Source organism: Myxocyprinus asiaticus, chromosome 15 (assembly GCF_019703515.2).
Source record: "Myxocyprinus asiaticus isolate MX2 ecotype Aquarium Trade chromosome 15, UBuf_Myxa_2, whole genome shotgun sequence".
Lineage (NCBI taxonomy): Eukaryota > Metazoa > Chordata > Actinopteri > Cypriniformes > Catostomidae > Myxocyprinus > Myxocyprinus asiaticus.
The window spans coordinates 32,916,772-32,932,342 of record NC_059358.1 but is presented as its reverse complement, the minus strand read 5'-3'; the positions used below and the strand labels follow the sequence as shown (position 1 = coordinate 32,932,342).

The 15,571-nt window shown below is 38.7% G+C and overlaps 2 protein-coding genes across 4 annotated transcripts; one reads left to right on the top strand and one right to left on the bottom strand.

Annotated features, from left to right (window-relative positions):
* Positions 1-242: 242 nt before the first annotated feature.
* On the bottom strand, positions 243-14,980 carry LOC127452744 (general transcription factor 3C polypeptide 6-like). Of its 3 annotated transcripts, none has more exons than XM_051718411.1 (3): positions 14,708-14,980; positions 5,785-6,285; positions 243-695 (listed from the first exon to the last, which is right to left on the bottom strand). In XM_051718411.1, the coding sequence occupies exons 1-2, from the start codon at positions 14,840-14,842 to the stop codon at positions 5,815-5,817; spliced, it is 606 nt and encodes a 201-aa protein (XP_051574371.1). In that variant the 5' UTR covers positions 14,843-14,980; the 3' UTR covers positions 243-695; positions 5,785-5,814. The 3 variants fall into 3 exon arrangements, with proteins under 3 accessions (XP_051574371.1, XP_051574370.1, XP_051574369.1); XM_051718410.1 differs by lacking the exon at positions 243-695 and adding an exon at positions 10,206-12,523 and having other exon boundaries at positions 4,721-6,285; positions 14,708-14,848; XM_051718409.1 differs by lacking the exon at positions 243-695 and having other exon boundaries at positions 4,721-6,285.
* On the top strand, positions 1,541-4,571 carry LOC127452743 (ribosomal RNA small subunit methyltransferase NEP1-like). The gene is made up of 5 exons (XM_051718408.1): positions 1,541-1,867; positions 2,021-2,122; positions 2,351-2,492; positions 2,650-2,858; positions 4,137-4,571. Exons 1-5 carry the CDS (start codon positions 1,718-1,720, stop codon positions 4,248-4,250), a joined length of 717 nt encoding a protein of 238 aa, XP_051574368.1. The 5' UTR covers positions 1,541-1,717; the 3' UTR covers positions 4,251-4,571.
* Positions 14,981-15,571: the final 591 nt, after the last annotated feature.

The window sequence follows — 15,571 nt, the reverse complement described above, 5'->3', positions numbered from 1 at the left end:
ACTACTAATGGTTTAAATAAGCAAAAATAGAAAGGAAATACGAAATAAAAATGCATAGACATCATAGTAAAGGTATATTTTCTTACTACATTCATAGATCAGTTTGGTTTAGAATATACCTGATTATGAAAATGTACAAATGTATTAATCCTTGTAGTATAAATTAGGCTATTTTAAGTGCATTTGTCATGTGTTCAACAGGAAATCACAAAATATAGTTTTTTTTAATAAAGTTGTTAATGTGAAAATTCACTTTAAGGATGAAAAATATAATATAGGTCTAATAATATATTTAGCTTATGTCAGAAGTTGAGGGGAGACAAAAGGACCCAAACGCAGAGGGAAACAGTCAAGGAGTTTATTAACAACATTTGTGAACAAGGACAGGTGCATATGGCACCGGCTGCAGTGATGAGCAGAGTCAAAAGGCTATAGCCACTATGGGCTAAGGAATGAGTGTGTTTGTACGATGAGTGTGTGCGTTGTGGAAGTCAGGAGCAATCCGAAGAGAGTCCGTTGAACCTGGTGTGGTGCGAAGCAAAGCCCAGACAAAATCCTCCCCCAACACGTGGGCAGAGACCAAGGAATCCTCCTCCAAGGGAACTGGGCGACAATACAGGCTAAGACGACAGTGAACAGGAAGGTAACCACACCTCTACAGACAGGCAACCAACAGACACACAAGCACGCTCCAGCTACACAAGAGAGCACAGTTAACATTGACAGCAAACAATAAACACAAAGGATGGAAAACACAAGGAATAAGTAGGGAGTGCAATCAGTGAGAAGCAGGTGGAACAGGCGAGTAAATCATTGCCAAATCATATGAGCCAGCACAAATGCCGGAACCATGACAGCTTAATAATAGTAATCTCTAAAAACGTATTTTTGTTTTCATGACAACATATATGTATTTTTAATAAAGCTGTTGATGTATATGAAATTTCGCTAATGAAAAATATTAAATATGATAATATAAATAACCTAATAATAGTAATCTCTAAAAACTTTTTTCATAACACATTTTTTTTTTTTTTTTTTACAAATAAAACTATCGTTTAAATATGAATTAGTGAAACAAGAATGGCTTGATTTTTAAACGAAAACAGATATTACATTACAGTTATAAAAGAGGAGGCCAAGCGTAGTATTTTTCATCACTTGTTTATTATAACTCTGAAGAGAACTCGTCATCAACAGACGCCGCTCTGAGCAAATCTGTCAAAGCCCTTCTGCATTAGAGCCAGTAGGTTAGCATTGATTAGCGTAATGCGGCGGGACACTATCGAGGAGACAAGAGGCCGTTCTTTTTGAATGGATGTCTATGGAGGAGATTCTTCACAACGCTGAATAAACCGCTTTTGTGAGGAAACGGCTCATAATTGAATGAATTGACCACCTTTTAGCCAATATTCAACATGTTGTACACTAAACAATCCTTTTGGAATTAACTATGTGTGGAGTTTACTACGATAAATTGATGTTTTATAAGAAAGTCACAGACGATTTTGCGACAGGTAGGTATCACTTTACGACTCTCTCCATTCATTTGTATGGTAACCCATTCAATACCCATACGTTGACTCACTGTCGTAACACGCTAGCTTACCGTTACGCTCTCTACAATGACAGAACAGCGAAAGTTGTTATTAAAGTACTATAAGATCTCTGAATATGTTGTTGTGACGCACAATTGCTGCGTCGTAGTTCTGTCAACATGGCTGCGCGCGCTGGAAGTAAGCGTGGTCTGGAGCATTTGGATGAATATGAACCGCAACAAGCTAAACAACAGCGAAGTCTGCATGATCAGATGACGGAAAAACGTCTCGTTGTTGTTTTAGAAGGAGCGACGCTTGAAACCGTAAAGGTAAAATACAACGGTATTCACTAAGTTGAAACTTTGCATTAGTTGAGCCAGGTGTTATTCACTGGAAAGTCTCTGGAGATGTGGCAGTAAGATTTCTCTTGGCAAAAAGGTTTATTTTCAGAGGATGCTGAACGTAAACGTATTTCTTTGCAGGTTGGGAAGACATTTGAGTTGTTGAACTGTGACCAGCATAAGAGTATGATAATAAAGAGTGGAAGAGATCCTGGAAAGATCCGCCCTGATATCACGCATCAGGTAAGATTTAATAGTAAATCTTATAAGTGTTTTAATTGGGTGTTAAATGTATTGAGATTTATCTAAATAATTAAATTTAGCATTACTATTCCCATATTGAATTAAGAAAATGTTCCATCTTAAGATATTTAGATGACTTTTATTGACAAATTATTGCTCTGTCTAAAATGGTATCCCATCTCATTTCCATTCTCTGAGTGTCTGACTGTTGTGTCTTAATTCTCACAGTGCCTGTTGATGTTACTGGACAGTCCTTTGAATAGAGCTGGACTGCTTCAAGTGTACATTCACACAGAGAAGAACGTTTTAATCGAGATCAACCCACAGACAAGAATTCCTCGCACGTTTGCGAGATTTTGTGGTCTTATGGGTAAATTTGCATGCATTGGCACATTAACTTCTTCCTTTCCTGTCATATTTGACAATTTTTCCTAATTATACATTATTTCCTAAAACTATAGTAATGCAGAAGAACTGTCGTATCATATAAATTCTAAATCATTCACCTACTGTTTTCCCTCCTATAGTCCAGCTCCTGCACAAGATGAGTGTGAGAGCAGCAGACGGCCCTCAGCGTTTGTTAAGACTGATTAAAAATCCAGTGTCAGACCACCTGCCTCCTGGATGTCCCCGATATTCTACATCCTTCAAAGCCGGAGATGCTGTGTGTCCCAGAACAATAGTACCTAAAGATGGACCTGCTGCTATTGTCATTGGAGCATTTGCACATGGAACAGTATGTGTTTATCCCTGTATAGATTTGTAGCAGAACAGACTTTACTCAAAAATTCAAGCATCTCCAAGCACAAAATCTATAGAAAAGAAGGAATTGTTCAACAAATAACCTGTTTGAAAATTACATGTCTGTCATATCTCTTATGTTGTTCAAAACCTGTATGCTATTATTTTACACAAAATGAGAACTTTTAAAGAATATTTATGCAGCTCTTTCTACACAATGACATTTCATAGTGATCACAGCTATCAAGCTATCAATGGACAAAAAAATATTTTAAAATTGCTAGTTTTTTGTCCTATTAAAACAATATATGCAACATATGCATTTGGAACTACATAAAGGCAAGTAAATAATGTCAATAAAAATGTTTGTGTGCACTTTTACTTTAGAGTTCACCCAAAAATGAAAATTCTCTCATCATTTACTCACCCTCATGCCTTCTCAGATGTGTATGACTGACTTTCTTCTGCAGAACACAAATGAAGATTTTCAGAAGAATATCTCAGCACTGTTGGTCCATACAATGCAAGTGAATGGTGATCAAAATTTTGAACCTCAAAAAAGCACATTAAGGAATCCATATTACTCCAATGTTTTAATCCATGTCTTCTGAAATGATATGATGGGTGTGGGTGAGAAACAGGCCAAAATAGAACTAATTTTTTCACTATAAATCTTGACACCTGCAGTCTCCTTGGTGATTATGATTTCAAGCTCAATTACACTTCTGTGTAAGTGACGTATGTGTAGAGCGCTAGATGGTGCTAGGAAATGTAATCAAGCTTGAAATCATGATCGTGCCTAGAGACATGCAATGGCAAGATGTACAGTGAAAAAGGAGTTATATTTTTGTCTGTTCTCACCCAAAACTAATTAGATCGCTTCAGAAGTCATTGGTTTAACCATTGGAGTAATATGGATTACTTTTATGCTGCCTTTGTGTGCTTTTTTGGAGCTTCAAAGTTTTGGTCACCATTCACTTGCATTGTATGGACCTACAGAGCTGAGATATTCTTCTAAAGATCTTAGTTTGTGTTCAGCAGAAGAAAGTAAGTCACACATCTGGGATGGCATGAGGGTGAGTAAATGATGAGAGAATTTTCATTTTTGGGTGAACTACCCCTTTAACAACTGCATTCCATCTTTGTTGTAAGAGCACCTTATTTGCAGTCTTACAGAAATCGAAGTGGCAAACATGATGTGTCCTGACTTTTAAAGTAAATCACTTTTAAATGGTCAACTTAAACACTTTTTTTTCCCCCCATTCTGTAATAGGTGAATGCTGACTTCACAGAGAAGACGCTGTCCATAAGTAACTATCCTCTGTCAGCAGCTCTGACCTGTGCCAAAATCTGTTCTGCGTTTGAGGAGGTATGGGGAGTGTTATGACGAAACCATCCTGTTTTGAACAGTCGTGTTTCTGCCTGTGTGTGGAACAGGCCATTGGACTTCACCATGTGCGCACACATGCGGGCCAGTCGTGTGTGCATAATGTGCTGTCTGTCACCACAGGAGAATATGTTTCATGTGTTATAACACAATTATAACTCAAACTGAAGCAAACAACAGTACCCTTCACTGTTTGTGGTAGGCAGTTGGACCTAATTTTTCTTTTGAATTTTTACAAATTGGTTTATGCATTTAAAATTTCCCATTTTATATGTATTAATATGTTTTCATGATGCCAATAAACAGATTTGGTTCCTGTTATGTTAAAACACTTTTGGTTTTTTTCTCTTGACATACCTCAGCCTTTTTCCCATCTCAGAGCTTTTGTCTTCATTTGAACTGACTCAAATGACCACTACAGGCTTTGTATGTTTGCCGGCCATCTGTGAGCTTTTGCCTGTAGATATTTTCAGTTTGTATGCTGCTTCTGTAGTTTTTCTATTCTTAAAGACTTCTTATCTACATTTGTCTGCTCGCTCCTGAGCCATTTTCTCCTTGATCATCTCTCCTCATTGGCCTTGTCTTCACAACTTTCCTGTCTGACATATTCTCTTACATGCAACACATAATTACAGTACCTTTCTGTAATCAAGAAGCTAAAATAGTCATTTGTCCATACAGAATAAGTACTGCTTTACAATTCACAGCCTAAAATGGTTAGTCAATATCTGATATAAATAGTAGGCTGCATTTAATATGTGATTTCTAAAAATGATTGAATAATTTCTACTTTTATTCAGAATTTCCTGGTCCTTTAGTTTGCTGTCTCTCACTTACGCTTGTTGCATTCAGTAATACTTTTTGACGTTGGGGCCTGGGTAGCTCAGCGAGTAAATACGCTGACTACCAACCCTGGAGTCACAAGTTGGAATCCAGGGTGTGCTGAGTGATTCCAGCCAGGTCTCCTAAGCAACCAAATTGGCCAGGTTGCTGGGGGGTAGAGTCACATGGGGTAACCTCCTCGTGGTCGCTATGTGGTTCTCGCTCTCGGTGGGGCGTGTGGCGAGTTGTGTGTGGATGCCGCGGAGAATAGCGTGAAGCCTCCACATGCACTATGTCTCCACGGTAACGCGCTCAATAAGCCACGTGATAAGATGCGCAGATTGACATCTCAGACGAGGAGGCAACTAAGATTCTTTCTCCGCCACCCGGATCGAGGTGAGTCACTACGCTACCACGAGGACCTAGAGCGTATTGGGAATTCCAAATTGGGGAGGAAAAAAAAATACTTTCTGACGCAAATCTAAACCAATGCTTGGTCCCTGCTTTACAGAGACTGGTCCACAAATAAACGCTGTCACTAAAGTGACATGAGTTTGTTTTATTCTTTCACTTAAATTAATTCCCATTAAATGACCTGCATACTGTATCTTTCTATAAAAAGAGTAAAGTATTACATCCATATTGGATTTATTTTGTCTTGAAATATAAATACAAACCAACTGTTATTATAAACCAAAGAATATGTATTTACATGTATAATCGAGTAGACTTGATTTGTCATTCAAGACCCTACGTCCCCTTCTTGTGTAGACGCCTGTAGAGAACAGATACTGGCATTCACTGTTGTGTCTATCGTCTCCTCTGTGAAGTTGTCTAAAAGCACAGTGCCTGCCTCAGTCTCATCCATCTCAGCCGGCGATTCATCACTCATCTCAGAGCCCTCGCAAACTTTTGATTCATCAAGCACAGATTTCTCGGTCTCTGACGGATCCAAATAGTGACAAACTGCGATCGCCCGACCCCCAAATACTTCTCCCTCGTTGAGAGCCAGCACTTCAATGCGATTAGAGACTGGCTCATCCTGTTTCCGACATTCCGACAGGAATGTCCTCTGCAGCATCAGTTTCTTCATTGTGTGACATTTGTATTTAAGGACTGGCTTCAAGTCTGCACAGTCCTGGCACTTTTCTTCAAAAATCACACACGTTCCGATGGCATTCTCGTATTCCCCGGCAAACAGATACCGTCCCACCTGGAACAGGTTAGTGATTTAGGAAAAGACATTGATTTGAAATCCACTTTTGTAACAGAAATTGAACACATTAACTTTTTTGTGGACTGTATATTGTACTGCTAGTTTGTGGAAAATTCTATATCCATAGAAAAACCGAACATCACATATTTAAAAAAAGAAAAAAGTATTTATTTTAACACATTGATAGAAATGAAAAAATCCTCTTTTTGAGTCCATACACTACACTCACAGATTTAAATGGTTTCCATAACAAATACTGTAGCATTATGTTTGTTTCGCATGGACTTTAAACTGTTCAAGGAATGAAAACCAAAAACAAATGAAATTATTTTTATTCTGCACCCTACGGAATTTTGCTCTCTAGTGACATCTGTGGTTGAAACTTAAAATTGCAAGCAATTTGCAGAAGGACACTTTACACGAGTCGTGTTTTGGCACTGCTCTTCTGTGTGGATGAATCTCATGGTTTGAGTTTACCTGGACATCACCTGTGTGTGATCGTGACTGGGAGATATTCAGAGCCGGAGTCATAATGTGCTATTTTCATGTTGATATTATGTTATTCTGTTAAACATTTAAAACCGAAATATTACCTGCTTTGATAAAGGTAACTGCTATTTACATATTTTTAATTAGTGAATACATTTTACACACACTTTTTTGACACTACACTCAAAGCACTTTTACATAAAGAACAGGGGACTCAGAATATTTTAATATGACCATTCAAGAGTCTTATCAACTATTCATGTTTGTATTGTACTACACTTATCAATTTAAGAAGTGAAAGAATATCACAGTAAATTTTTGGAATTACACCACTTCCTGTTGGCCGATAAAATTAGGCTTCTCTCTTTTTAGTTGACCATTAGCATGCACTTTAATTCTGCGGAAACCGCAAGTTCAAAAAGCAATCATTCGGCCCACAAATGATGACGTTTAGTCCAAACAAGCTCACGCAGTGTGTGCATGCATGTAGGAGAGAGATTTTGGCTATTAATTTATTTTAGTTGGCCAAATGAATATTTAAAATATTTTTGGGAATATATTTAATATTAAGAATACATACTGTATCTTTAAAAGGCATTACTTTATAAATGCTACTGTATACTTTGCATGTCATAATTTCTATCCTGAAAACTCCCCAAATGGGGAAAACAAATTAATCACTCATTTTCAGTGTGGCAAGTCACTAATTTTGAGCTTGTTTTTCCAAAACAGGTGCCTTGTTTCTCTTGTAAGATCTGGGAACACTGCAATTGGTATTTCACCCACCCTTAACACAGAGTAATGCCATTTTAAAAAGAACGTTATTAATCGCACTTTTATATAGTTCTAAAGGCCTGTTCACACCAAATCCTTGCCGATTTTGCGAGAACTTCCAACGAAAGGTCTACACAGAGTACAAATTTTTTTAAACTAAAAATAATTTCACTCCTGTACAGTAGGTGGTGCTGTTGCTGTTCTACAAACATTAGTTGCGTTTCCATCCAACTATTTTAATGCGCATTTTCAAAATGTGCATAAATCCTGAATGGAAATGCTTGGTATGCAAATAAACTCTCAAAAGTCCCATAAGATTTAATGTGCTAGGCGGAAGTGGACATTAGTTAAAAGAGTTTCAAATTAGTTAAAATTTACATTAAAGTGATGGAAACGGCTTATTCGCATGAACGATGACATGTCATGACCATTTGTAAAGCCCGGTGTCAATGCACTTTTCGGATGGTATTGAGAGCTTGACTTGACTGGCTCAACGAAAGGCCCGAACATAGCACACAATTCTTCAAATGTAGCCCTGGTTAGTCGAAAGTGCCCCACCCACAGATTGTCGTTAAAGTGGATCCTCACAATCCACCAGAACTGTTTTGAGCACAGGTGCTCCCTGGTATATTAAGGCTATTGGTGAATGGGAATAGCCATTTGAGCCCTCATTATGTGAGCTATTGCACTTATTCTGTAATGTCTCCTGGCAGCATTTAATATTGTACAATTGCTTTATTACAGCAAATATGGTAAATGGTCTGCACTTATATAGCGCCTTTTTTTAACCTTAGTGGTTCTACAAAGCTTCTACTTTACACTGCATCTCATTCACCCATTCACACACACCAAGGACAGCAGAGCTGCCATGCAAGGCGCTAGCCTGCCATTGGGAGCAGCTTGGGGTTCAGTGTCTTGACCAAGGACACTTCAGCATGTGGAGTCATGTAGGCCAGGAATTGAACCGCTAACCCTGCGATTAGTGAACAACCTGCTCTACCACCTGAGCCACAGCTGCCCTAAATACAACTCTCCCTGAAGCAAAGAGGTCGTTCAGCTGCTCCATGATAAAAAGGCGGGCTCCCTCAAGATAATGCACATTTACAGTTCATGGAAACATGCAATGTCTCATTTTCTTTAGTCGAATTTTTAGAAATACGCATTAAAAATGTGAAACATTTTGATGGAAACCCAGCTATTTATACCAGTGTCCTGCCCGAACCCTTCAGCTGCCAGGATGCAGGATTCATTTAATGCTGTTAAAGCATTTGTTTACCTAATTTAACATAACTATTTCATTATGTTCTTTCCATGGTGTTAATGCATTTTGAGGAGTATATAATCTGTGTTTTGTATGTGAGTGAGATGAGTAAAGAGCGCTGTTGCATAAATATACATCCTATTTATATTTGCAAATGTATTAATCTACGAGTATCTTCCAAACGGGCTCCTGAAGCCAACTTCTCTCTTTATAATGCCTGTATTAATGTCTGGATAATATAACACAAGGTACAGTGATATAAATACATGTGGAATAATGTACATTAAGAATAACAGGTAAAATATAAAATATGATGCATAATATTAAAAGAATATAAAATACCCTGGCTCAAGGTCTTTTCTTTATTAAAATTATTGCAATACTTTGTTATATTGCACTTGCAATAAAAAGCGTGGTTCTGTAATTCGTTTGTGTACAGTACAATATTGCACATAAAATGTCTTCAGGGATTTTACTACGTGCTTAATGCAAATGAATTGCTGAACCTCGCTGCTATTTTTAAAGGCATGAGAATATAACAGGCACAGTGAATTATATCTAATAATGTACATTAAGACAAAACACCATAAGCAGACTTTCAAAAACAAACTGGGTTTTTGTTTGCAGTACAAAGGATTCATGAACTGCATCTATTTATTTTTAAGTAAATAATTTTCGGGATTGTGTATCAGCTGCACGTCCAATAACGGAGTTTGCCAGATGATTAGCACCACAAACACGCAAAAAGCTCTTCTCATTGAAAACTGACTGTACATCGCAGTCTGAAGAAAAAAAAGACTTGGAAAACCTTAAAAAAACCCTCGGATTGTTGCGGACGATTTGTCAGACCTGATGTGAATAGCGGCATAGGAATGCATTGTTACCGTACAAAAGCTAATTCAGAACGAACATTTGTACCAAAAACGGGTTTGGTGTGAACAGGCATTAACAGGTTACCATTTGGAAAGGAGGCTGCAGAACGCCAGAACCAAAAAAATATTGTTTCTGCTCAGAACGAACCAAAATGAAGAACATTTTGTTTTTAGTGACATCCCTGTTGTTTTGGGCCATATTCCATTAGGATTTAATGGTTTGTATTGGTTTCCATTACATATGTATTGGTCCCATATAGTATCCACAATAGAGTCCATGAATATAAGCCAACACTTTAACATTACAGATTCCATTACAAACCAGTGCCATTCCCATTATAACCATTAGAATTTTTGTGAGGGTTTCTATTGTTTTTCTCCCCTCAGCAGGGCTATATGGCCATATACTTGGCTTGGCCATACTTTCCTACTCTTCTAGGGAGACTTTCCACTAGATATTAGAACATACACTCACCGACCACTTTATTAAGTACACCTTTCTTATACTGGGTAGGACCTACCTTTACCCCCAGAACGGCCTGAATTCTTTGTGGCATGGATACAATAAGGTGCTGGAAACATTCCTTAGATATTCTGCTCCACACTGACATGACAGCATCACGCAGTCGCAGCAGATCTGTCGGCTGCACATTCATGGCGCAAATGTCCCATTCCACAACATCCTAAAGGTGTTCTGTTGGATTGAGATCTGGTGGAGGCCATTGGAGTACACTGAACTCATTGTCATGTTCCTGGAACCAGTTTGAAAAGATGTGTGCTTTGTGACATGGCACGTTATCTTGCTGGAAGTAGCCATTAGAAGATGGGTAGACCGTGGTCATAAAGGGATGCACATGGTCAGCAACAATACTCAGGTAGGCTGTGGCATTTAAACGATGCTCAATTGGTGTTAAGGTGCCTAATCAGAATGAGATTTCTTGCCAAGTGTGGGGGATTTTTCCTGAAGTGCACTATCATCTCCACAGTTTTGAGCATGTTCAGCTCAAGGTTGTTGTGACTACACCAGAGAGCCATCAACCTTTTGCTGATCAACCTCCCATCTGTATGCAGACTCGTCACAGTCAAGGATGATGCCGATGATCATGGTGTCGTCTGCAAACTTCATGGGCTTGACAGTGGGGTCTTTTGCAGTGCAGTCATTCGTGTACAGGGAGAAGAGCAGTGGAGAGAGAGAACACATCCCTGAGGAGCACCAGTGCTAATAGTGAGGGTCCTGGATGTGAGTTTCCCCAGTCTCACTAGCTGCTGCCTATCTGTTAGAAAGCTGGTGATCCATCGACAGATTGGGGTGGACACGGAGAGCTGGGTCAGTCTGCTTGAGAGAAGATCAGGCATGATGGTATTGAAGGCAGAACTGAAGTCCACAAATAGGATCCTTGCATAAGTCCCAGGTCTGTCGAGGTGTTGCAGGACAGAATGCAGTCACATACTGACAATATCATCCACAGACCTGTTAGCTCAGTAAGCAAATTGAAGGGGGTCCAGCAGGGGTCCAGTGATGACTTTCAGGTAGGCCAAAACTAGTCTTTCAAACAACTTCATGACCACAGACGTGAGAGCTGCAGGTCTGTAGTCATTAAGTCCTGTGATTTGGGTTTTTTGGGGGACCGGAATGATGGTGGAGCGTTTGAAGCAGCAGGGAACTTCACACTGCTCCAGTGATCTATTGAAGATCTGTGTGAAGATGGGGGTCAGTTGGTCAGCGCAGACTTTCAGACAGACAGGCAGGTGAAACACCGTCTGGGCCTGAAGCATTCCTAGTTTTTGCTTCTGAGAAACCCAGCACACATCCTCCTCACAGATCATAAGTGCAGATTGAGTAGCAGGAGGGGGGTTCCAGAAGGTGTTGGTGTGTGTGTGTGTGTGTGTGTGAAGTGAAGATCAGAGCAGGGGAAGGGTGTGAGACTGGGCTTTTCAAACCTGCAGTGAAACACTTTCAGTTCAACAGCCATTAGTTGACTCTCTACAGAGTGAGGGGGAGGTGTCTTGTACTTGGTGATGCTTTTTAGGCCTTTCCACACAGATGCAGGTTCATTGGCTGGAATCTGTTTTTTCAGCTTTTCAGAGTAGCTTCTTTTAGCCACTCTGAATTCCTTATTAATTGTGTTCCTGGCCTGGTTGTACAATGTTTTATCCCCACATCTGCAAGCATCCTTTTTGGCCTGACGAAGCTGTCTGAGTTTTCTTGTAAACCATGGTTTATCGTTACTGAATGATAAAAATGTCCTAGTAGGGATGCATATATCCTCACAGAAACTGATATATAATGTCACAGTATCTGTAAGCTCGTCCAGGTATGTCCAGGCTGCAGCCTCAAAAACATTCCAATCAGTACAGTCAAAGCAGGCTTGTAGATTCATCTCTTTACAGTCCTTACTACAGGCTTAACTGATTTTAGTTTCTGCTTGTATGTCAGGAATCCAAAATTGCACGTGGGACAGAGCGATATTTCTTTCTCTGGTGGGGCATGTGATGTATTGTTTGTATTTTGGCAGTTCACGGGTGCCAATAAAACATTCTCCACACCATTACACCACCACCTCTAGCCTGAACTGTTGACACAAGGCACAATGGATCCATGGATTCATATTGTTTATGCCAAATTCTGACCTTACCATCTGTATGTCGCAGCAGAAATCAAAATTCATCAGACCAGGCAATGTTTTTCCAATTGTTTACTGTCCAGTTTTGGTGAGCCTGTGCCCACTGCAGCCTCGGTATCCTGTTCAAAGCTGACCGTAGTGGTACCCGGAGGGGTCTTCTGCTGTTGTAGCCCATCCGCCTCATTGTTTTGTGTTGTTCGCTCAGAAATGATTTTCTGCATAGAATTGTTGAAACATGTGTTTATTTGGGTTACTGTCACCTTCCTGTCAGCTTGGACCAGTCTGGCCATTCTCCTCTAGGGCTGCAACTATCGATTATTTTGATAGTTGACTAATCTAACGATTATTAGAACGATTATTCGACTATTTGGGCGATTATTGCAATGATTAATCATTAGCTCTAAACCGACTATTCAGCTTGTGCTCCAACTTAAAAGGTTGTATTAAACGTGCTTGCTAACAATAAAGAGGATAAAATCATCTTTTAGAAATACCTCTAAATGACATTCATTGAATAAAAGGGAAAAAATACTTTTTATTATGTTTAATTGAGTAAAAATTTCACTACAAAAAAATCCTATTGTTATCAAGTGTATTTGTCTTTTTTTCCATTTAAAATTGTCTAAAAATCCTTAAAACAAGATTCATTTACTTGAGAAGTAACATATAAGATATTTAGACTTGCTTTAAGAGAATGTATCTTAAATATAAGTGTATTTTTTCACTTGGTTATACTTCTGCGAGTGCAGTAAAGACAAAATACACTTATATTCAAGATTTACTTCTCTAAAAGCAAGTCTAAATATCTTATATGCTGCTTCTCAGGTGAATGCATCTTTTTTTAAAGGATTTTTAGATATTTTAAAATATTTGTATTTGTAATATATTCAACATTCTCAAAACAAAAACAAAAAAAACCATTCTTCTGCCGTATAGCTGCTAAAGTAAATGTACGTTGTTTTAAAGGAGTTTTAGATATTTATATTGGAAAACAAGCCAAAACAAAAACAAATAATAAATGTATTTTTTTGCAGTGTATAATGGGGTGAAGACTATCTCTCTCACCTTTTTGTTCACTTCAATCCATCTTTAACTCACAAAAAAATAAACTCTCTCTTATTAATAAAGCTGCGATAAGAAATGCACAGTGACATATATTATGATTCAATAAGTTGCCATCGCGTTATAATCTAGCTGCATTGAGCGTGTGCACTCGAGGGATGAGCCGGGTGCAGTTTCAGTCTCTCCCACTTAGATCGGGACACTTCGCCCAACTTATAGAAGAGGCGCTGACTGCACAGAGAAATGGCAGTTTCCTTATTATTTTAACTTTAATAAAGCTATAACGCATCAAATAGAACTGCATTAAAGATGTAACGCCGGTGTGTTTCCTTTAAAGATGCTCGACACGCAAGTTTTACTTAAGCTGAGCGTCAGCTCCGGCTCTGCTTATTCCACAACAAGAGTGCTTCTGTATTTACTTATTTTGTATTTTTGCATTATAATTCCCTCATACTTTGCGATCTACATCACCTGAAGCTGTTTGGAAAGTTTAGAGTACGTCTGGACTGTGAGATGTGTTTTCTTCCTCTCCTCAGTCAGGCGCGAGCTGCAGTGCTGCTCTTATGTGCAATCATTAGAGTTTCATATGATCTTATGTTACGTTAAGATCAAACGACTATTCGACCACGAAAATGTTTGTCGACAATCTTTCAGCCCTATTCTCCTCTGACCTCTCTCATTAACAAGCCGTTTTCACCACAGAACTGCCACTCACTGGATGTTTATTTATTTTTTAACCATTCTCTATACACTCTAGAGTCTATTGTGTGTGAAAATCTCAGATCAGCAGTTACAGAAATACTCAAACCTGCCCATCTGGCACCAACAATCATGCCACGGCATGTCAAATTCACTGAGATCACATTTTTTCTCTCCATTCTGATGGTTGATGTGAACATTAACTGAAGCTCCTGACCCATATCTGCATGATTTTATACATTACACTGCTGCCACACGATTGGCTGATTAGACAGTCGTATGAATAAGTAGGTGTACAGGTGTATCTAATAAAGTGGTCGGTGAGTGTATGTATTTGCAAGGATTTGCTCCCATTCAGACACGAAAGCATCAAGGAACACACAGTTCTCTAGAATGTAATGTATGGTGTAGCTTGCATTAAGATTTATCCTCTCGGAAATTACTACTATAGTCAACCCCATTTATTGGAAGGGGTTGTCGTCATACTTTTGGCCATAGAGTACAGCATAGCCTATACTATATTTGAAACTCAAATATACCCTTCAGTGTTCTTTTTTTTATTTTTTATTTTTATTTTATTGGCTAGACTACTTATTATAGACACTCTTCAAATTTCTGCATTAAAGCTACCGTCCCACCTGCATCATGGGCTGCTCGCTGTCAATGTCCACTATTTTACACTCGCCCCGTCGATTGGAGAGTAAATCCGAGCTGATCATTCCAGACAGCTCCGCCACAACTAACTGTTCCTCCTCTTCCCACTCTTCCTCCATTGCAACAGCAGCTGAAGAAGCAGTTGTGTTAGTTTATCTCATGTTGATATGTCATGCTTCACGTGTTGAAGATTTTCGGCATCTTCAAACTTAGTGAATTGCTTCCGTAGAATGTGCACGGCGGAAGTGAAATGAAACAGCTTCCGGAAAACAAACGCGTGCATAAAAGTCACATGTGCGACGCAATATGAGAGAGGCACATCTGCTGTGATATCTATAATAAATTATTGAATAATATGAAATGTGTTGAGACGTTTTAGAGAAGGCAGTGGGAATCGAAGAAAGAGATTTTTGTTAAAAAGTAAGTATCTTTTGGCTTCAGAGTCAGTGTTTTTTGGATGTTAATTGCATCACAGTGATGCACAGTTTGGTAGCGTAAAGCGTGTTTAGTAAATGGTGTGCAAATATATACTTATCTTAAATGTCTTATAAAAGTTTTTTTCATTTATTAGAACCATTATGAATATTTTACATTATTAATGTTAACATTAGAACTGTTGAAACCGCTGCACGTTCTGATATGACGATCAAGTAGCTAATCAAGCTAGTAAAATTGTTATTTGTCTGAATTAAAAGGCAGATATGTTTTGGTGGCATCAAGCTGGATAACTGTTTCTTCCTCTTTTAATGCAAGGCAAGCTCTGACTGAATTTTATACACATTGTTAAAGCCACACAGCGCATGCAACATGAAAGTCCTCACACAGTCCATGGTTCTGTGTTTTTCAAA

Bases quoted from the DNA above. Each gene is read 5' to 3' on its own strand.
- LOC127452744 (XM_051718411.1), bottom strand. From the start codon at position 14,842: ATGGAGGAAGAGTGGGAAGAGGAGGAACAGTTAGTTGTGGCGGAGCTG. The intron at 6,286-14,707 runs GTGGGACGGTAG...AACCTGTTCCAG, and splicing joins GCGAGCAGCCCATGATGCAG to GTGGGACGGTATCTGTTTGC.
- LOC127452743 (XM_051718408.1), top strand. From the start codon at position 1,718: ATGGCTGCGCGCGCTGGAAGTAAGCGTGGTCTGGAGCATTTGGATGAA. The intron at 2,123-2,350 runs GTAAGATTTAAT...TAATTCTCACAG, and splicing joins GCCCTGATATCACGCATCAG to TGCCTGTTGATGTTACTGGA. The intron at 2,493-2,649 runs GTAAATTTGCAT...TCCCTCCTATAG, and splicing joins GAGATTTTGTGGTCTTATGG to TCCAGCTCCTGCACAAGATG.